Source organism: Ammospiza nelsoni, unplaced genomic scaffold (assembly GCF_027579445.1).
Source record: "Ammospiza nelsoni isolate bAmmNel1 unplaced genomic scaffold, bAmmNel1.pri scaffold_54, whole genome shotgun sequence".
Taxonomy (NCBI): domain Eukaryota; kingdom Metazoa; phylum Chordata; class Aves; order Passeriformes; family Passerellidae; genus Ammospiza; species Ammospiza nelsoni.
In genome coordinates this window covers 177,554-200,306 of record NW_026683192.1, presented here as the reverse complement: position 1 = coordinate 200,306, position 22,753 = coordinate 177,554, and the positions used below count along the sequence as shown (strand labels likewise).

At 49.6% G+C, this 22,753-nt stretch overlaps 1 protein-coding gene across 1 annotated transcript in view; it reads right to left on the bottom strand.

Moving 5' to 3' along the window:
* LOC132087180 (zinc finger protein 883-like) overlaps positions 1-21,219 on the bottom strand; it is a 448,191-nt gene extending 426,972 nt beyond the window's left edge. Inside the window, exons 1-3 of the mRNA XM_059493213.1 lie at positions 21,097-21,219; positions 19,215-19,296; positions 18,432-19,028 (exon numbers count right to left, since the gene is read on the bottom strand). Coding sequence (XP_059349196.1) covers positions 18,432-19,028; positions 19,215-19,296; positions 21,097-21,219 — 802 coding nt within the window. The remainder of the gene's footprint in view (positions 1-18,431; positions 19,029-19,214; positions 19,297-21,096) is intronic.
* Between the last annotated feature and the right edge of the window lie 1,534 nt (positions 21,220-22,753).

Below are 22,753 nucleotides of genomic sequence, written 5' to 3'. Positions count from 1 at the left end.
TGCGAAACGAGAGCGGAGTCCCGATCCACATTTCCTGGACGAAGCGAATGGAAATTGTGTGAATGAAGTGTTAAGGTATATTGGCATATAGTACTTGTGGAAAAGAGCACGAATACAGAGAATAGCCATGGGAAGCCAACAGAGTAAAGATATAAATATGAAAACCCCTTTAGGATGTATCCTAAAACACTGGAAGGACCTGGGAGGGATTCCAGGGGGAAACATAAGTAAAAAAAAAAAACACTTCTTAAGTATTGCACACAATGGTGGCCCCTGTACCGTCTTGATGACGGAGAAAAATGGCCACCAGAGGGGACAACTAACTATAATACCATTTTACAACTTATGCTCTTCCTCCGGCGGCTCAATAAATGGGATGAGGTAATATACGCAGACATGTTTTTCACCCTAAGGAATAAACCTGAGTGGCAAAATGAATGTGGAATTAATGTAGCCCCTCAGGACCCCATAGTATTGGCTTTGGAAAGAATAGTGAATGACGGGGACCGGTGGGCCGTACCCTAGCAGACCCACTGGTTAAAATGGAGCTAGGGGAAGGTAAAAAGGAATTGAGCTTTTTAATTGATACGGGAGCAACTTTTTCGGTTTTAAATCAGGAATTGGTACCTAAAAGTGATGAATTTGTACAAGTTGTGGGAGCAACAGGCCAACCAGAAAAAGCTTACTTTTTGAAACCCATTAAATACAAAAATTGGGAAACAAATGGGAATACATCAGTTCCTGTATTTACCAAATTCGCCAAAGCCCTTATTGGGAAGAGACCTATTGGAAAACCTGGGAGCCATAATAAAGTTCAACAAGGACAAATTGGAATTTCAAGTAAACGATGAACAACTGATTACAGCCCTAAGCCTAACAATCAGTTGTGTGGAACCCAAACCTGAGAACCACAATTTCGAGCGAATCCTGAGCAAGACTTATCCATTGGTATGGGCTACGGATATACCTGGAAAATCAAAACGAGCGACACCGATTGTTGTCGAACTTAAGGTCGGGGCAAGACCGGTGGTAAGAAAACAATACCCTCTGAGGATAGAAGACAGAAAGGGAATTGAGCCCATAATCAAAAGGTTTTTAGAACTGGGGTTATTGGTAGAATGTGAATCGGATTTTAATACACCGATCTTGCCAGTAAAGAAACCTAATGGAACGTATAGGCTCGTTCAGGATCTGAGGGCAGTAAACGAAATAACCAAGACATTACACCCGGTGGTTGCTAATCCATATACGCTTTTAACTAGGCTAAAGGATAGCCTGGCCTGGTTCACCGTATTAGATTTGAAAGACGCATTCTTCTGCCTTCCCTTAGCCCCCGAGAGTCAAAGGATTTTTGCCTTTGAGTGGGAATCAGTAGATAGGGGGAGAAAGACCCAACTTACCTGGACACGGTTGCCCCAAGGCTGGTCTAACTCGCCCACGATCTTTGGGAATCAGTTAGCCAAAGAATTAGAACAATGGGAAGGGCCGCCGGGAGATGGCGCTCTCCTGCAGTACGTAGACGACCTCCTAATAGCGACAGTGACGGAGGAAGAATGCATTGAATGGACTATTTCCTTGTTGAATTTCCTGGGTTTAAGTGGATATCGAGTCTCTCAACAGAAAGCACAACTGGTGCAAAAGGAAGTGGTGTACCTGGGATACGAAATCTCCAGAGGACAGCGATCCCTGGGAGCAGCCAGGAAAGAGGCCATCTGCCAGATGCCCAAACCAGAGACGGTGAGAGACCTGCGCGCCTTTCTGGGGATGACAGGTTGGTGTCGGCTATGGATCTACCAGTATGGGATACTCGCTAAACCATTGTATGATTTGCTAAAAGAAACCAAGAATGTCCTAGTTTGGACTCCCGAGGCGGAAGGGGCCTTTAAGAGGCTGAAGCGGGAGCTGATGAGAGCACCAGCCTTAGGTCTCCCAGATGTGTCGAAACCATTCTGGCTATTTTCCCATGAGCGGCAAGGGATGGCCCTAGGAGTACTAGCACAGCAGTTGGGACCACACAAGAGAGCTGTGGCCTACTTCTCCAAGCGATTGGATGAAGTAAGTAAAGGATGGCCAGGCTGTCTGAGGGCAGTGGCCGCAGTGATAATTAACATAGAAGAGGCCAGGAAGCTTACGCTGGGCCAAAAGGTGACTGTGTTAGTATCCCACACTGTGTCAGCTGTGCTGGAACAGAAAGGCAACCATTGGTTGTCGCCTTCCAGATTTTTAAAGTACCAGGCCATCCTGGCTGAATCAGATGATGTAACCATTCAGGTAACTAATATTGTGAACCCAGCTTCATTCTTAGAAGGAAGAGCTCCAGCAGAACCCATCAAACATGACTGCCTGGAAACAATTGAAGCCGTCTACTCCAGTCGCCCAGATCTCAAAGAAGAGCCGTTCGAAGACGCGGACAACTGGTTTTCAGATGGCAGCAGCTTCGTGAGGCAAGGAGTAAGAATGGCTGGCTATGCAGTCACCACTACAGAGAGGGTAATTGAGTCAAACCCCCTGCCTGCAGGGACTTCATCTCAAAAAGCAGAGCTGATAGCCCTGACCCGAGCCCTGGAATTAGCAGAGAACATGCAAATTAATATATGGACAGACTCTAAATATGCCTTTTCTGTCGTACATGCTCATGGAGCCATCTGGAAAGAAAGAGGACTGTTGACTACACAAGGAAAAACAGTCAAACATGCAGAAGAGGTTCTGCGACTGCTGGAGGCGGTCCAACTCCCAACACAGGTGGCCATAATGCATTGCAAGGGGCACTTGAAAGGCAATACTATTCCAGAAATAGGGAACAGGAAGGCAGATACAGAAGCTAAATTGGCGGCCACAAGAAATAGGGAAGCGGAAATAGCGGCCCTAATACCAGGGGAGCTGGATATCAATATCCAGCCAGATTACCAAGAATCAGATCATAGGTGGATTCAAAGGAATAAGGGCAAAATACTAGAAAATGGTTGGGGTCGATTAGAAACAGGACAGTTAGTGATACCAGGAAACGTGATGTGGCAGTTTGTGAAGGCAGAACATGAGAAGGCCCATTGGGGCCTAGATTCGCTTTACCAATATTTGCAGACCAGAATAGCAGGACCAAAATTATTTACTACTATAAAACACGTTACGTCCCAGTGTGAACGGTGTCTGAAGAACAACCCAAACACAGGAACCAAAGTACACCTAGGAGCTATAAACCGAGGTAAATTCCCAGGTGAGATATGGCAAATTGATTTTTCTGAACTCCCAAGAAAAGGGGGGTTTCGGTACCTGTTGGTATTAACTGACACATTTTCTGGGTGGCCTGAAGCATTCCCCTGTAGGACAAATAAGGAAAGAGAGGTAACTAGAGTACTGTTGAATGAAATTATTCCACGGTTTGGGGTACCGAAGAGCATTTCTTCAGATAGAGGTACACATTTCTGTGCAAAAGTAGTGAAAGCAATAAGCAAAGCATTACAAATCAATTGGCAATTGCACACGCCCTACCGTCCACAGGCCAGTGGGCAAGTGGAAAAGATGAATCATCTTATCAAACAGCAAATTGCTAAAATATGCCAAGAGACTAATTTGCAGTGGTATCAAGCTTTGCCTATTGCTCTGCTGAGACTGAGAGTCAAGCCAAGATCGAAGGAAAAGTTAAGTCCTTTTGAAATTCTATATGGTAGACCTTATGCTATGCAAGCTGTAAATGGGGATGTCATAGACCAGATTGGTAATCAATACATTTACGATTATGTAATTGCGGTGGGGAAACAGTTTGATAAGAATGCTGCTGTGATGATAGAGCACCAACCTAAGCAACCTGATTGCAAATTGCATCCGTTTAACCCCGGTGATTGGGTGTATGTTAAGAATCTTTTAGGAAAACCCCTACAAGAAAAGTGGGAGGGACCTTTCCAAGTGCTGCTGACTACCTTCACCGCGGTTCGGATCAAGGAACGACCTACGTGGATCCACTATTCACGGGTCAAGAGAGCTCCGGAAAACAAACAAGAGGAGATTAAACCTGCCCTAGATGTACAGACTTCTGAGTCAGCTGTCTCCGCAGGATCACGTGAGAATCCAACATAAACTAACATTGACTTTGCCAAAACCTTTATCTCTCATAGCAGAATTTAATGCCGAAGCTAGAGCTGCATTGCGTAGCATGCCAATACAGTGAACAGGGTGGGTTGAAACATACAGTCAACAAGGACCTGACCCACAGGACCCTATTCACGATCAGCCGTGTTTTGGGTGTGGGGAAAGAAATTGTGTGGGACTAATTGGATTTCTTTGTGGAGGTTGTGATAGAAAATTTTGGAACGTACAAAGTTGTTTACTGGACCTCCAATGTTATGAGTGTAGCTGCAAAGAAGCAAGGGAAAATGACGACTATTTGGCCTTAGAGAAATTCGCCAACAGACCCATTTTAGAGGCTAGGGAATTGTTTGAAGCTCCCGAACAAATTGTATTAGGGTGGTGCCATTGGAAAGTACACCGCTGGTTACAATATTGTTTGAAACTTAGTCGTTCTAAGGTTTTATCGACCCGTTGCTATTCTTCTGTCCCACGACATCCACTAACAAGTGACCAAATTGGACCCTTTAAAAAACAAAGAGATTTAGACACTGAACTAGAAAAGGCTATTTTACGAGTAAAACAAATTCACATCAAGCAACGAGAACGCCAAAAGAAACAAAATTGACAGCCAGACATTATGACCCCGACTCCACCCCAAACCTTTACAACTCTGATCATTGGACTCTCGATAAGTATAGCTCTTCCCCAAGACTCTTCCCCAATAGACCCATGGTCTCATGCACATCAGTGTATCCACCCGGAATTAGGAATGAGCGGACCCTATTTCGAGGTTTATGCCTTATGTAACAATCAGCCATATGCAAGTGAAGTATGGGATCAGCCCTCCATGATAGCATACAAGGGAGACCAAATCCAAATTGGGTGTCGAGAGCTTGACCCAGCAGGAGAAAGAGAAGGAAAAACAAGGCGGCTGGTATTAACAATTCAACCCTCGATGCCAGCCTCTAAACAAAACCTAATTACCTTTAGTCTAGTGAAAATGGGCAAGCCTATTGCCTGGACTCAACAAAAGGGCCCAATTTCATGTCAGTGGAGCGACTTCAGGGAAGATCCACCTGGATCACAACCCCGAAACTCGGTGATTTATAGAGAAGATTCACTTGGGGAGCTACACCCTCAAAACATAACCTATGACCCTCACCCCCTTCTCCATTCTCCGGGAGAAATTGTAGCATCTAGTGGTCCTGAGGGAGGAAAAGCACTGTGTGAGATGGCATTTAGATTGGATCAGTCAATGACGTTCACATGTGAAAGGGAGTTGAAAACACTGGGACAGGGTTTTAGCTCCCTCGGGCGTGCTCTCGGGCGTGCTGTCGAATATAGGATACAATTACCAGGAGACGTGATCCCATTGTATCCAGATCTAGACTTGCCTCAAGAAACCACCCTACCAGTGGACTGTAAAGCAGTACACAACCTAACCTTTATAGGGCCTCAGGTGATAAGAAAATCTAACGAACTAAAATTATTGTTAGACCCCACTTATTCCCTGAAAAAGGTGCAAATGAACATTCACACCGATATTACTTATTTGCAAAAGGATTGACGACCATTTATACAGCAAAGCCTTAAGGGATGGAATGCATGGCTAGCGACAAGGTCTCATCACAGAAAAACAAAAAGAGATCTAAGTGGGTGGATTGGCACCGGATTTGGCATAGTAAACACAATAGATCAAGAGGTATTAGTAAACAAATTAAGTACCGTCACATCGAGCTTAGGAAAGCTTAAGGTGCCTCTCAGTGCATCCATGCTTACATTAGCTGAAACACAATCGCTGGTGGTGAAATTACTAACCATGGTAGCAAACCATACTGCAGAGGATTTTGTAAAGCTCACTGACTACACAGGGGAACTCAGCAGAGACGTTGCACTCGCTATCCAATGCTCTCAGACGCAACAATGGGTACAATCAGTAGCGGCAGGAATAATGAGAGAAGGAACGTCAGGTATATTACCTCAAGAAATAAGGGAAACAATATTAAAGGACAATCACACTACACAATTTGAGAGGGACCATCAGGCTTGGTGGCAACTAGTGAACTTCACCTATGAGCCTCAACAAGAACACATTGAAGCTTATGTCCTCACCATTAGTGCGGCAGAGGAAAGAGCTATCTTTCCCATCCTCACTCTAGGGACAACACACCAAGAAGTCGTTGTTAGGCCAATAAACCATAACGTCTGGGCCAGTTATGATTACACCAAAAATAGGTGGCAATCGGTTAGCACAGAAGCATGCATCCCTAGAGGACAATTAGGCTATGTTTGCGAAAATGCTGTGGTAGAAGCCGAAGATTTATGCTTAGATGCTGAAAATAGTGTATGTACCTTAGAAATGCTTCCGCATGATAGAACACAATCACAAGTTTACTATATAGGAAATGGGTGTGCTTGCGTAAGGACAGCTTGTGACAACGTCACTATAGATAATTGCCTAGAAGAGACTAACAATACTAACTTTTGTGTATGCAACTTTACCAAGATCATAGGTTGTGATTTTCATTACACTGTCCCAATAACCACCCAACAGCTAATTAACGCAAATTTCAACCTATATCAAGAGATACCGAAATTACAAATAGGAATGGACGTCAAAATTCTCAAAGCAGTGCTTGCACACCCTGAAGTAAAGAAATTGGTGCAAAAGGTGAATCAAACAACTAAACGAATGGTATGGCAGATAGAACACAATTCAGAAAAGATAAAGAATGTCCTGACCGAAGTAGAACAAGTAGGCCAGCATCACTGGTGGGACATCTTTACAGGATACTCCCCAACAGCTACACAGGTCTTCCATTACCTGGTGCACCCAATGCTAGTAGTAATTGTAGCTTTGTTATTACTAACTCTTACAAACATTTGTTTGTGGTGGAGACTAAGGGGCATAATGAAGAGGACCCAAATGATTTGGGCAATGGTACGAGCCTATCAGCGTCCTGTGGGACCAGAACTTGACGAAAGAATTCGTAAGTTACAAGAAAAAGGGGGGAAATGAAGCCCTAAAGCAGATAGCCTTCCAGAAGTAATGGGTTAAAACATGGAATGAGAGGCATGTAAAGAAGGGCCTAGCACTAGAACACACGGAGAAAGCACAGCACTAGGAAAACAGAGCAATAAATTAGATAAAAGGTAGAGCATCATGACAGGGGAAGAGATAGGTATAGGAGAAACTAATAAGCTAAGCGGGTTTAGAGCCAGCAATGTCAAAACGACCCTAAGGGTTTTGCCAAGCCACGGGATCTAAGCCAAATACACCGGGAATTGACCAAATTAGGAAAAGAGTTCAAAAGTTTAAAGAGGAAGACTCATCGGAAAGACCCCGTCTATGATGAAGGCAACAGGAACGACCACCTGAAAATTCCCCAAAAGAGATGTCTCCACCTACGCTCCGCCCACGCTCCGCCTACACCACGCCCCATATGAATATGCATGATTATGTATCTGATCTGATGTAATCCTATACCCAAAATTGTATATAAGGCTTGCTTTTGCTATGTGAACTCAGAAATCCATTTTGTGATTTCTCCGACGCGTCGCTAATAAAAATACCTCCTGCTTAATTGACTTAAGCTGAGTCTGATTAGGCAGTCACTCTGCCTGTTTGGGGCAAAATTTGGCATCAAGGGCATGGGCTAGGGTGACAGGGACAGGGACAATCGCAACAAATTCCTCCTGAGCATCCCCCAGGGCAAGAGGCACAGAGACCCCTTGAGCATCCCCAGGGCACTGGACAAAATAAACTAGGCATAAATCAAACCTAATCCTACATAAAATACTTTGATGAATATTTGATTTTCCCGAGAGTCACATGTGATGGAAATGCAAACAAATCCCAAACAGGAGTAAACTGGCAATAGAAGAAATTCTGTGGCAATTCCAAGTTTCATTGGTTCCTGCACAGCTCCAGCTCAGCTGCTGGCAGGTTCCAATAAAAGGAAAGTGGAAATTAGGCCCAATCAGATTAATAGAAGGAAGGGGAAACTCTGTGTAGCTGTCACAAAGGTGACAGGGATGAAGAGAATAATGATTCTCACATTTGGCAAAGAACCCAAGCCTGTGAATTCCAGAGTTATTTGGGAATTTAGCTACTTGAATTGTGTTTTTTGTTGGACTTTTAGCAGCCTTGTGTTCCTCACCATGGGGTGAATGAACCTTGTCAGTCTCGCTGGTAACATTTGCTCCCTTTCCTCCAGTGATTTTAACAAACTTTTCAAGGAAGGACAACAAAATATTTTCTTTTTCACTGGCCACCTCTAACAGCCATTTTCCTCATCAGTTCTCCCATAAGGTGCTCAGAGGAAGCTGTGTCCAAGTTTCCAAGAGTTCCTCCAGAGAGAACCACAACCTCCTCAGAGGAGGGAACCATGCTGTTGTCAAAGGCACCAGGGGTCAGACAACGGTGCCCTAACCCACTATGGCAAAATAATGTCGCAATCTGCTTAAGAAAATTGTTGGAGAGATTCCTCTGCCACAGTTAAGATACTAACAAGACCAAATCCAAGGTGGATTTTATTGAACAGTAAATGTGAGGTAGAGAGTGAGTTGGAAAGAAAGAGAAAAGGGGGGAGAATAAGGGAGTGACAAGGGACAGAGGCCTCACCTGGAGCAGGGCCAACTGTGACATTGTCCCCTGTGTGTGTGGCCTTCCCAGGGTGGGGGTTTTACACCTGAGCCAGTTTGGGTAAGGGGGGTGGTGTTCACCCCCTGAGCAGGGATTACCCCACTGTTTCAGGTTGCAATGCAAGATGTAACCAAATGCATGTTTTCAATCCCCATCTTCATCAACTGCTATAAGCAGGTGGGGCAGAGTTCTTTATCTCTTCCATGAATCACCTCTGATAACGCCCTCCAGGGGAGATATCTTCTGTGAATGGGCCATTGAGTGTCACTGCAGGACTAATAAAATTCCATCATCCCATTGTGGGATGCTCCGCCCAGAGGGAGGATCCAAGAATTCCTACCTGGATATAAGCTGAGGCTGGCAACACCAGCAGCACCTTGCCTACTGGATTCCCAGAGGACAAGAGCTCCATAACCACCAGTGGACCTTCAGAGGAAGACCAGACTCTTCTACAGCATCACTTCTTGGACAGAATCATGTTCATCACTCCAACAGGACTGCAGCCACCATTTAATGGGACTGCAGCCACCACCCTGACCAACATGGTGTCAGGTTATATTCTGACTCTGTCAGTTTAAGGCAGTGTTTCTGTATCATTGCCTTGATCCTAATTTTGTTTTTGAATTGGAATTCTGACTTAGACTCTCCCCCTGGTTCACCTTCAATCTGGTACAAAATTTAGTGTGCTCATTTCTTGTTTTCCTCCCAAAACAGAATTTCCCATTCCTAAAACTTAGCCAGATGGAGGGAGAGACTGCAAGGAAGAGGAAGATGCCCCAGGACACCCAGGCAGGTGAGGAGGAAGTCAGTGCCCCTTTCCCCCTCTCTCCTGCTCCATCTCCCAGCCCAGCACGGCCCCTGGCTGCAGGACAACCCTGCTGCCAACGCCGTCCTTCCAGGGATGCACTGAGGGGATCTCCTTCCCTTTCCCTCTGGCATGGAGGCAAATCCCATCCTCTCCTTGTCCTTCCTCCCCCAGAGAAGGAGCTGAGGATGGAGACCAGGGAGGACAAATCTCCCGAGCAGAACCTTGTGGAAGAGGCCATTTTGAGCAGTGCCATGGTGCAGAATTACAGCTGGGAGGAAATGCCTCAGAGATCCCACAGGAGTAGGGGCTGCAAACCCAGCCCAGGGTGCTCTGAGGAGAGAAGACCCACCCTGAGCCAGGAAGGTGGACAGAGCTTCAGCCAGAGCACAGAGCTGGTGGTTCGTGAGCAGCTTCATGATCGGGAGAATGCCCACAAGTGCTCAGAGTGTGAGAAGAGCTTCAGGCACAGCAGCACCCTGATCAGCCACCAGATGATCGACACAAGGGAATGGCCCTACAAGTGTGGGGAGTGTGGGAAGGGCTTCAGTTACAGGTCTACCCTTGTGACCCACCAACGCATCCACACCGGGGAGAGGCCCTACGAGTGTCCCGAGTGCCAGAAGAGCTTTCGGACCAGCTCCGATCTCCTCAGACACCAGCTCATTCACACTGGGGAGAGGCCTTTCTGCTGCCCTGAGTGTGGGAAGGGCTTCAAGCGCCAGTCCCACCTCATCATCCACCAGCGCATCCACACTGGGGAGAGGCCCTATGAGTGCCCCACGTGTGGGAAGAGGTTTCAGACCAGCTCAAATCTCCGTCTGCATGAGCGGATTCACACAGAGGGGAGGCCCTTCCGCTGCCCTGACTGTGGGAAGGGATTCAAGCATAAGTTCACCCTTATCAGGCACCAGCGCATCCACACAGGGAAGAGGTCCTTCGAGTGTCCCTAGTGTGGGATGAGTTTCACCCAGAGCTCTGCCTTGACCAGCCACCAATGGAAGCACCGGTAAGGGACGTTCTGTCAGTGGCCCAACAGCAGAAGAGCTTCATGCCCAGCTCCAGCTTCATCCCTCATTGGAGGACCCATATTGGAAAGAGCCCTGGTGATCCATGTTCCCTGTGATCCATGCCAGGAAGACACCTGTCCCTTTTCCTGCCCCTGCCAATGACATGATGTGGGATGGAAGAACATGAGGGTCTGGCCATGGCCCTGTCATTACATTTACTCCCACCTCAGGTCATTGCCAGGGGCAGGAAAGGGACTCTCTCTCTCCCTGAGGAGAAGGGTGAAATTTCCAGGCATGGGAAATTGTGGCCAGGAAGACCCAGTGAGTTGTGTTTAATTTTCCCTGTAAACAGTTTTATTTATCCCTTCTGTTATCAATATTGTTTTTGTTCCTGTTTGTTCCTTATCTCATTGCTGTTCCCAATAAATGGTTTTTATCCCAGCCTGGAATCTTTGCCTTTTGTGCTTTCCATGGAAGGTGGGAGGGCAGCGAGGGCAGCACGGTTTTAGCAGGAGCAGGAAATTGGGGAATCCCATTCCTGAACCCTGGCCCATGGAAACCAAGCATCCCAGCTGGTCCCAGCCATGGTGGCCATGGCAACAGCCTTGGGAGCGGGTCCCTGGCTGGGGCTGTGGGAACCTCTTCCCTCTGGTGCTCAGGGACAGGAGTGGAGGGAACGGCTGCAGCTGAGTCAGGGCAGGCTCAGGTTGGATGTCAGGAAAAGGTTTTTGCCCAGAGGCTGCTGGGGCCCTGCCCAGGCTCCCCAGGGAAGGGTCCCAGCTCCAGGGCTCTCTGAGCTGCAGCAGCGTTTGGACAGCGCTGCCAGGCCTAGGCTGGCATTGTTGGGGTGTCCTGGGCAGGGCCAGCAGTTGGACTGGAGGATCCTGATGGGTCTCTCCCAGCTCAGCCAATTCTGTGGTTCTGGGATCCCATGAGCCTGGGGATGGGGCTGCCAATGGTTGCCATGGCAACGGGCTGTGGCTGCAGGCCTGAGCTGGTGTCCATGGCAACCACCCCTGGCATGGGGTCTCCATGGAGCTGCCGAGGGACTGACCATAGCAACAGGGGGCTGGTGATGGTTACCATGGAAACTGACCATAGGAACAGGGTGATCATTGCCTGCTAAGGATCAGTTTTGTCACAGGCCTTCCGAGGTGTTCCATGGGGACTTTCCAAGAGTCTCCAGGCTGTTCCAGAGCTTGAATGTCACAGGCACAGACAGGGGCTCCATGGAGACCTCCCAGGGGATTACTGGGATGGTAAAGAGCCGTGTGGTCAGAGGTAGTCACAGCCATTCCGTGGTGACATCCCAGGGCACCTTGTGCTGCAAAGGCACCAATCTGTCACAAGCACTCACAGGGGCTCCACGGTGACATCCCAGGAGTCCCCAGGTAGCCAAAGAGCTGGGATGTCCCAGACACTCACAGGGGTTCCTGTCATGGGCACAAAGGGAGCTTCAGGCAAAACCTTTATTCCTTTATTGGAGAAACTTCTGCTGAGACATGAGGTTGAGAAATGACACCTAACAGCCACCATGGATCCTCAAACCCCTGCAGGGCCTCGAGACTTCTAAAATTCCTTCAAAGAGATGAGACTGGAAGCGGTTGGATCCAATCCCAGCCCCAGACTTTGTCAAAGGTGTTAAAGATTAGACAGGTGGAATTGAACTTTAATGCAATTTTCCCCCCAGCATTAAAGATTGAATACCAGATAAATTTATATAAATACAGCTCTGATTTATTCTGATCGTGATTAGACAGAATGGTTCATTCCCACCACAAAGTAAATGAAAAAAGGAGTTATTGTTGCAGTCTGAGGTGGTCTGCACACAACCGTCCCCAAGTTTCTTGTGCCAATGGGTAGGAACCACGAGAGCACCAGCACATAGACACACAGACAAACACACAGACACACAGACACACAGACGCACACACAGACACACTCACAGACACACACACACACACAGAGAAATGCTGAAAGTGTCCAGGGGCCAAAAACAAAGACAAAGGAGAGTCCAGGGTACAAATGCAGGAAAAGAGGGTTCAGAGTAGAGCACCGGGGATCCAATGCTCTGAGGGTTCAGGGGCGGTACACATGGAAGGGACCAATAGTAAATGCCAGGGTGGATGGGCAGGGTTACACACCAGTGGGAAAACAGAGAAGGGAGAACTCACCAGAACATGAACTTATAGGAGTTAAACGGGTAGAGAAGGCCAAGGGACAGTACAGAACTGGGAAAAATTAACATAGTGCTGCAGAGCACCATGGGGAAGCCTCTTTCCTCACCCTGAGCTGTGAGGAATGCCCAGAGCCTACAGTGTGTCTCTCCAGGCCATTTCTGCTGGCTTTTCCCTGGTAGGCTCACAGGTTTGCACAGTTGTGCAGTGTCACAATGATCTCCTTGGTTCTGCAGCCAGGCTGTGGCTGCTGTGTAACAATGGACCTGTGATACCATGAGGCTCCATAGTGGCACCATGGTCCCTTTGGTTCCACAAGGCCGTGCTAGGACATGATGGACCCTTGGTTCCATGAAGGGCCTGGCTCCCACAGCCCCTCACAGGGCCTTAAGGCCTCTCTGAGTTCCCCATGGCCCCTCATGGCCTCTCAAGGCCCTTCATGGCCCCTCATTGTTATGAACAAAAATTCGGTTAATATTTTTTTGTGAGAAAAAGTTACAAAAAGGCAGCCAGAGCACTGTAGCTGCCGAAGTTCTGCGTGTTTTGTTATTGTAATCATGGGTCGTTGTGGCTAATCGCTCCTTTTGTATTAGCAGAGCCTTGCCCGAGGCTAAGTTATACCTTTCCCAGAATAGTGAAGACACCTGAGAAGGTGGGGGGGTTATGTAAAGTGACTCCAAGACCAGCATTCTGTGTGGGTCCCCCACTCCGAATGTACTGAGAAAACCCCAAAACCAACGAGCCATATAAGAGTTGAGAGACTGGAGTGATGTCTGGATGCGAGGAGCGGAGTGCTGGGCCTGCAGAGATGCTGGAAGCCTTCATTGTTCCTCACCCTGTCTTCGAGAGCCCCCGGGGCAGGTCTGGGAGGAAGCGAGACCCAGACCAAACCAACATCTGATGGGGACACCACGCCCTAAAGGCTCCCACGAGGACCGGATCCCCCAGCTCTGCCCCTTGTGGACAAAGCTGTGCATATCCTCCTCCTCTGAGTCGCCCTGGGCGCCACGACAGGGACTGCAGCCCTGCCGACCTGCCCAGTCCTGAGCTGATCACTTTTAATAAAGGCATTAAAAAGGAGAAGAAGTCTCCTGGCCCTGTTTATTTCACTCATGACAGATGGCCCCTCACAGCCCCTCACAGCCCCTCTCAGCCTCAGGCCTGGGGCTCCACCCAAGGCAGGAGAACAGGTTGGGCCCTACTTGTTCTGCTTTCATTTCAGTCCCTTCACAGCCATGAGTACAGAAAGGCTGAAATGGAGTCTTTCCCCAGCGTTTCCCTCGGGGTTAATTGCGGGCTGAAGCTCTGTGCTGGCCCCGGCCCCAGCGCCACCATCCCTGCAGCCGCCAGGCCTTTGCTGTCCCCCCCGTCCGTTCCCTGTCCCCGAGTCTCACCCGGCTCTGGCAGCAGCAGCAGCCGCAGCGCAGGGGGCGCCGGCCCGGCCCAGCTGGGGCTCCCGGTCAGGAGCAGCAGCAGCGCCGGCCCCTTCCCGCCTGCTCCTGCCTCAGCTCCCAAGGGCTTTTTCCAGCTCAATTCTGGACTAGAGCAGCCAGCACCCACACACAGCCCTGACTGCTCAGGGCCCGCCTGTTCTGCCCCGAGCCAGCCCTCAGAGGAAGAAAGGATTGGGTTCCAGCACTGTTTCCAGCTCTGTTTTACTCACCCTGAGGTGAAAGGAAGAGGCTGCTGGTGTATTACAGCAACCTGAGTGGGTCGCTGGGGTGGTGAGAGAAAGACGAGAATCTTGTTTCTTGATCAGAAGGCTGAATTTATTGATATATGATATATAATACATTATGACTATACTAATAGGAATAAAGAGAGAAGTTGCAGAGCTGCTAAGCTAAGCTAAGAATAGAAAGAAAGAATCTATAACAAAGTTGTGTCCAGGGACTCTGTCCCCAGCTTGCTCCTGTGATTGGCTCTTAATTATAAACATCAGAACATGAACCAATCACAGGTGCATCTTATTGCATTCCACAGCAGCTGATAACAATTGTTTACATTCTCTTCCTCTGGGGCCCTCAGCTTCCCAGAAAATGCAGAAATCTGAAAGAAAGTATTTCTGTGAAAAAATGTCTGCGACACTGGTGCCTTTGCCTTGGGAACTGCAGATCATGGCTGCTCTTGGCCCTCTTCTGCTTGCCACCTGAATTTTATCCATAAAAATGCAAGTGCCTCTTTCAGTTGGTGCTACCCATGGTGCTTTCATGACAGTGAAGTCAGTATTTTTGTCACAGGCATAAAGATCAGCAGATACTGAAAAGCTCACCAGCCCCTGAACACTAAGATGAGGGGAATTAAAGCCACACAGGCCACATTTGCAGCGCTCAAATACAGCCCTGTTGCTGACGTTGTTGAAATAGAATAAGCTGACAGAGGCTGTCACAGAATTTGCCTCCGCAATGTGGAATTAAATAAAAAAATCCACCAGGAGAAACAGAAACCAGAACTTCTCGACTCGCTTCATTGCTCCTTCCTAGCAGCAGGAAACACAGATGCCCAGAGGTGTTTTGCACTGCTGCTGCCCCCAGTTTGAGCCCAGGCTCTGCCCAGTCCCAGCGGGAACCTGAGCCCAGCCCAGGGAGCTCAGTGCACGCGGGGCCAGGCCCAGAGCCCCGGGCACGGCCGCCCATTGCGGGGCAGCGGCGCAGACGGAATGTCCTGCGGCCCAAACCTGCTGCTCCTGCCACACAGCGCCAGCCTTCTCCCCCTCCTCCTCCTCTCACAGCACGGCACAAATTCCAGCTTGGAGGAGGCTGCCCCAGAGAGGGCTCCAGCTCCTGTTCCAGCCTGAGTGTCCCTGCAGAGGAACAGGGCATCTTTCAGCCACTTCCACAAGCTCAGGCTTCACACTTCATAGGGAATCTGGGATGCAAATGGCCTTGCTAAGAAAGCCAAAAGATGAGGGAATGGATTAGTAATTATTAGAAAAATTTACCCTTCTTCCAGGCAAGGTTCACCCGGTCATTCCCTGCATTTCTCCTTTTCAGATTGTTTCAGTCAGCTACTCTGAGAGGTCCATCTTGTTCTGGTACTTATCATGAACTGATTGTGCTCTTGATTTATGCACCAAGGCACCAGATGTGGAATTCAGAAACAAACTCCCTCTGTCAGAGCATTTTCACATTCCAGATAATTTTCAAGATGTCCAGTGACGGGTTGGAATGATCGTCACACAACTCTCCACTTGAGGCTGCAGGCTCTGGAGATTCTTTCTCTGCATTCAGCCAGGCTTGTATTCCCTAACAATTCTTTGTACCACCCCCTATTTTCTTAGCCTAGAAAAGCAACAATGAAAACCTTACCCATAGCACAACTCCCCAGTCCACCAGGAAAAGAAAGGACAAGTTGTCAAGTCCTCAAAACTTTTGTCCTGTTTTGCTGCAAGAGTCCTGCTGCACACAGTGTGGAAAGCCAAGAGAAGCCGCAGTTGGTGGCACGTCTTGTGACAAGAGCTCGACCTCATTCTCCAGGAAAGGTCTCTGAGAAGAGCAGACAGGATCACAGAGAAGATTCCTGGAAAACTGAACCAGCATTCCAGAAGTGAAATGAAAATGGAAAGAAATCATCTGAAATGTTTTCCTCAGTTTATTTCTATGCTCCTCTTTTCCATCTTGCAATACTTCTCCATGCCATGAGTTCTAAATGCATCTCACCTCTAAGATCAACGACTTAGTGAGTTTTAGACACACTAAAATACCATGACCTGCACAGTTTGCCTTCCCCTGTTTTTGTTGGAAAGCAAAGCTGGAGACACAAGTGCAGCGCTTGGGTCAGGCACAAATCCTGCAGGCAGGGAATGTGCTCTGGCAGTGTGTGACCCTCAGCAGGGACAATGCTCAGCAATCCTGCAGGCAGGAAATGTGCCCCGGCAGTGTGTGACCCTCAGCAGGGACAATGCTCAGCAATCCTGCAGGCAGGGAATGTGCTCTGGCAGTGTGTGACCCTCAGCAGGGACAATGCTCAGCAATCCTGCAGTCAGGAAATGTGCCCCGGCAGTGTGTGACCCTCAGCAGGGACAATGCTCAGCAGCGTTGCTGTGCTCAGTCCCCATGGAACCATGCCAGGAGCAGCTGCTGAGCTCGGAAGCCATCGCAGCCCCCGCCCTGCTCCAGAGCCCCTTGGCAGGGTGGGCTCCTGCCCTGGCTCTTTGTGCCAGGAGCTGGCAGCGCTGGGTGCAAGGAGTCCAGGGAGGGCACAGAAACGCTGGGTGAGAAATGCTGGGGCACAGCGAGATGGGCGAGTGCAGCCGGCCAGGGCAGAGGAGCAGCACGCACAGGGGGCACAGCCTGCAGGACAGATGGCCAAGGAGAGAAAACATCTTCTCAGGAGGGTGGAGAACAAACTTTTAGTTGCAAACTTCAGAGAATGAGGTACTTGGGAAATCTTAAATAGCATTGAATTACAGTAAATCACTTCATAAAGCACTGACTTAGCAAACTCTAACCTGTCCAACTTCAAGTTATCCAGATTTCGAGAAGATGAAGTCAGGAGAAGAGAGAGAGGGAGACAGAGATCCACAGTCAGTCATGGATCTCAGCTGCTGTGAGCTCCAGGGCCGTGGGATGTGTCAGTGTCACACCCGTGTCAGAGCCTGACCTGCTCTGGTCCCTCTCACAGGTGAGGTTTTTGGGGTACCAGGGGCTTGGCAATCACTTTGGGGCTGGGCCAGAGGCTGCAGTGGCTGGGTTGGGGCAGTGACCACCCCACCTATGCAGAACTCTCCCTGCCCCCAAACACACACTGGAGATGTCTGGGGCCGTTCATCATTTCTCTGCTCTCCAGCACCAAGGCAACGGACTCTGGCTACAGCTCTGAGCTCGTGCCCAAGGCAACCACCCCTGGCAATGGGGCTCCATGGAGCTGCTCTCAGGAAAGACCCCCAAGAGCTGGGGAGTGCCCAAAACTGCCTCAGAAACATGAGATACTCCAAAATCTCTTCAGGAATGTGGATTATTCAAGAACTCATTCAGTAATGGGCTCCCCCTCCCTTCATCATCCCCAAACTTTGGCTGTCTCATTCCAGACCCCAGCCCACCTCCCCAGTCAATCCCCAACCCATCCCACCCCTCCTGGACATCAACGCCCCCTTCCCAAGCCATATTTCCCCCATTTCCCACCTCCCAAACCCCATCCCACCCATCCTGCCCCACCTAATGCCCATGTCAAGCCTCCTGATTTGAAGGCCACTTTGCTCAATCCCCTTCCAACCCCATTCCACACCAAAGAGCTGTGGAATCCAGGAGTTTTGGGGTGGGATTGAGTAGTTTTCAGTGGCATTGAGTTGACAGATTGAACCCTCTTGTCTCTTTTAGTGCCAAGAAAGGGAAACAAGTACATCAAATACCCCCAAATTCTCCCAATTATCTCCCTGAATCCCAGATTGCCCTGAAACACAAGTAAAAAGTGAGGCTTTAGATGCCCTTGATGAATTTATTGAGTTTTACCCCAATTTTCTCTTTTTTAAAGAGATGAAGATGAATCCAAAGAAAATTAGGGTCAAAACAAAAGAAAGTCCAACCGCCTTCCCAATGCAGATCACCAGGAATGTGGATGGCCAGGGCTCTGACCAACGTGGGTCCTCCCATGGGGGATGAAGCTGGAGCAGAGCATGAAGCTCCCCCTGCAGCTGGGGCACTCACAGGGCTGCCCTTACCGGTGCCTCCGTTAGTGTTGGGTAAAGAACGAGCGGTCTGAGAAGCTCTTCCCACACTGGGGACACTCTTAGGGCCTCTCCCCGGTGTGGATGCGCCGGTGGGTGACGAGGGTGGAGTTGTGCCTGAAGCCCTTCCTGCAGTCAGGGCAGCAGAAGGGCCTCTCCTCGGTGTGAATGCGCTCATGTACAAGGAGGTGGGTGCTGGTGTGAAACCTCTTCTGACACTGGGGACACTCGTAGGGCCTCTCCCCAGTGTGGAACCTCTGGTAGACAACCAGGTCAGACCTGTGGCTGAAGTTCATCCCACATTCCAAGCACTCGTAGGGCCGTTCCCCAGTGTGGATCCTCTGGTGGCAGATCAGGTTGAATCTCTTCCTGAAGCTCTTCCCACACTCCAAGCACTCATAGGGCCTCTCGCTGGCATGAAGCTGCTCATGGGCCACCAGCTCTGTGCTCTGGCTGAAGCTCTGTCCACCTTCCTGGCCCAGGGTGGGTCTTTCCTCCTCAGAGCACCCTGGGCTGGGTTTGCAGCCCCTCCTTGTGCGGAATTGCTGGGGCTTTTCCTCCCCATTGGGTTCCTGCACTGTGGAGTCACTCAAAACAGCCTCTTCCATGAGGTTCTGCTGTGGGGATTTGTCCTCCCTGGTCTCCATCCTCAGCTCCTTCCCTGGGGAAGGAAGGACAAGGAGAGGATGGGATTTGCCTCCTTGCCACCCGAAAGGGGAAGGAGATCCCCCCAGTGCATCCCCAGCAGGACGGGGTTTGCAGCAGGGTTGTCCTGCAGCCGGGGCCCGTGCTGGGCTGGGAGATGGAGCAGGAGAGAGGGGGAAAGGGGCACTGACTTCCTCCTCACCTGCCTGGGTGTCCTGGGGCATCTTCCTCTTCCTCCAAGCCTTCTCCTCCTCCATATTGCCAAGATTTGGGAATGGGAAATCCTGGTTTGGGGAAAAACAAGGTGTGAATGCCTTGGGCTGGGGATTCCTCCCACCCAAGTCCATCACTAGAAGTCATCTGGTGTCCATAAAATCCTTCAAAAATCAAGAGTGAATCAAAAAAAGCCACCAGGATTTTCCCGTTTCCAGTCTCTTGGGTTCTGGTGGTCCCCTGTCTCAGGGCTGTTGGAGATCCCATGGGCACTGGGGATCTCCCCTCTCCAGGGTGCTGCTTGGGGATGTTGGGGGGTTTTGGGGTCCCCTTCTCCAGCTTCACCCCAGTCCTGTCACTAGGGGCTGTCCCCTCTTCCCACCACCCTGTCCTGGTTTAGGGCAAATTTGGGAGAAAAATCTCCAAAAGAGTTTCCTCTAGAAAGAAGATTCAAGTGGCCCCTCCTCCAACCAGATCAAGAAAATATTTCCATGGAGAAAAGGGGAAAAAACCTGTTTATTTAACAGGCAAAGCATTCACCAGCACAAAAAATGAACAATATTAAAAAAGAAAACCTCTTGCCGCTCCAAAAGAGATGACAAACTCAGAAAGTCCCTCCGTGGGCTGTAGCTCAGCTCACTCAGTCTCTTATCAGTCTCTTATGAGTCTGTTAACGGCCCCTCCAGCACTGGAACTGCTGCGGCCCAGGCTCAGCCTGGTCGGCCACAGGTGTGAGCTGCCAGTGGTGTTCTGGGTGTTCAGTCCAGAGCAGGTTTAAACAGCTCCAAAGAAATAGAAAAACCACAGTTGGGGGAACTTCTCTGCCTCAGCGAGCTAAAACTAACTAAAAGCAAAGGAGAGCTCTGTCCTGCTGTCTGTCCAACTGCAGACAACCAATACCTTAGGTTTTAAATTTTTCCATTCTGTTTTGATGTGCAGCTTTTAGCTTTATATTAAGTGTTACTGGGATCTTTTCACAGGGTGGTGAAGACAAAACAATCCTTTTCTAGCTGGAGACTCAAGGACAATCTCTTAAAACTTCAGGCCCAAAGCATAAACAACGTGAAAAGAGGAGAGCAGGCATGCAAGCAAGGAAGATGTAACTTCATAATTTGAAACTATTAATTGAGCAGTTAACTTCTATATACAAATGGACTAAAACTCATAAAAATGTGAGATCTCATGAGCAAGCCCTCTTTTGCTCCCATCTTGGAGCCATCCACACAAAGCCACAGCTGTGGCTCCTCTGCTGCCAGGGTGTGGCCTTTGAAGGCACTTCAATAAAAATCAACTTTATTCCTCTTAACTCCGTCTGGCCTCTGTTCCAGCTCCATAAGGTACAACAGTGCAGGAGCCGGAATGTGGAGGAGTGAGTTCAGTGTATGAAAACAAACTACTGCTTCTCCCTCCTCCCCTTCGCTCTCAGAACCAGCCTTAAAGGTGCAGAACTCATTTCTGGGCTAAACGGACCGATGGGGGTACGAGCATCATGAAGTCACCCCAGGACACCCCTGTCAGGGTCAGGGGGTCTCGTCCCCGCCTCATCTCCGGGCTGCCGGGGGTCCCCCAGCTCCGGTATCGCCCCTTTCCCTCTCCCCCCCCCCCGGGGGTCCCCCGTTCCACAGCCCCGGCTCTCACGGGGATCCCCAAAACCAATGTCCCGCCCCGTCGGTACCGGGCCATCCCCACGTGGACCCCCCGGACCCTCCCGAGGGGCGATCGCGGCTCCTCTCCCCCCGAAAAAGCTCCTCTCAGGGAGCCCGGAGATATCCGGGGCTCGAGTCCGGGATCTGCTGGCTCCGAACACTCTCCAAAAAATCCAACCGGAGACCCCTGGCTGGAGCCGGGGCGAGCTCGGCCTCCGCCCTCACCTGCGGCTCGGGGCTGGGGGCGATGCTCCCGGGGCAGGGGTGCTGCAGGCTCGGCGTGCGGGCGCTGCGAGCGCCGCGATTCTCCCGCTCCTGCTCCTCCTCTCCCTCCTCTCGCTCCCGCATTTCCTTCGCTCCAGCCCGGATCCCCCTTTCCCACCGCTCTGCCCCGCGGCCCCGCAGCACCGGCTGCTGGGTGGGGGAGCCCCCGATCGGCCCCAGGGCTGGGCAGGGGGCTCGGGGACCCCCCCGGGGCGGATCCGTCCCCCCGGCCCCGAGCACCCTCAGCGGTGAGAGGGACACAGAGCCCCTGTCCCCAGCCCTGCACAGGCATTGCCTGAGGCCTGAGGGATGGAGACCCGCCGAGCACCCCCTGGGCTGAGAGGGACAGAGACTGCCCCGAGCATCTCCTGGCACAGGGTGTGAGGGGGAGTGGAACCCCCAGGCATTCCCTGGGGTGAGAACGATGGAGACCCCCTGGGAATGGCCTGGGGTGACAGGGACAGGGACAACCCCTCCAGCCCCTCCCAAGGATTCCCAGGCCATGACGTACAGAGACCCCTCAAGCATCCACTGGGCACTGTGTTATAAATGAGAAGCTTGACTGGGCCAATATTCAAGCAGCAATCAATTTATTAATTAATATGGTAAAGCATGAGCAATACAGCGCTGGGTACAGTGGGGGAAGTTTTCCCTCCAACTGCACACCAATAGTTGAGGCTTACAGGTACTTATAGGGGTACTCATCAGCTTTCTCAGCAGTTTCTATTCCCAATTTTTACATCCCAATTCTATACCTATTGTGAATTAATTTTTCTCAGGATGCATCCCAGAAAGGAGTATCTCCAGATGGTGGTGGTTCGATTTCCGAAAGAAGGAAGAAATCTCCCAGATTGTGTGGTCCAGCTCTCCAGATGTGGGTCCACCTTTTAATTGCAAGGACTATAAATCTCATAACAGTGATGTCCAGCTACTCTTGGTCGAAACCATAAATCCTTGAGTTGATGTTCATCTTCCTTTCTCATGCTGCTTTTCACAGTTTTAAGTGTGTGATAAGCCTGTTTCCTTTTATATATTCTAAAGCTATAGTTTCAAAGATCCTTACTACAAGCAGTATTCTCAAATTATACTTCAAAAGGTTATTATTATTGCAAAACTCTTTAAGACTTATCTACAAGCAGAAAGTTCCTGTCAAAAAGCAATATCCTAAAAGCGTTAATTCAAATGCTCCTATATCACTTTAAGACTTATCAAGGATAATTACAAACAAAAGATAGATAGGTTCAAAGACCTTCTTCCAAGCTTTGCTTTCCTCAGTAATTATTAGAATTCATCTTTATACCTGTCCCATGGTCAGTTTCCACACAAATTACAATCACAAATACCACGTTGCCTGTATGTACCTGGCACGAAACACAGCTTTGTATTTCACAGGGGGGCACAGGGACGGCTCCTTTGAGAAGCTGCTGGAAGCTTCCACCGTGTCTGGCACAGCCAATTCCTGGTGGCTTCAAAGATGGACCTGCTGCTGGCAAAGGCTGGGCCAGTTACAAATGGTGGCAATGCCTCTGTGATAACAGATTTTAAAAGAAATCAAAATAGAGATTGTGGCGCAGTTTAAACTCCAGTCAGAGGAGAGCAGAGGGAGAACATGTGAGAA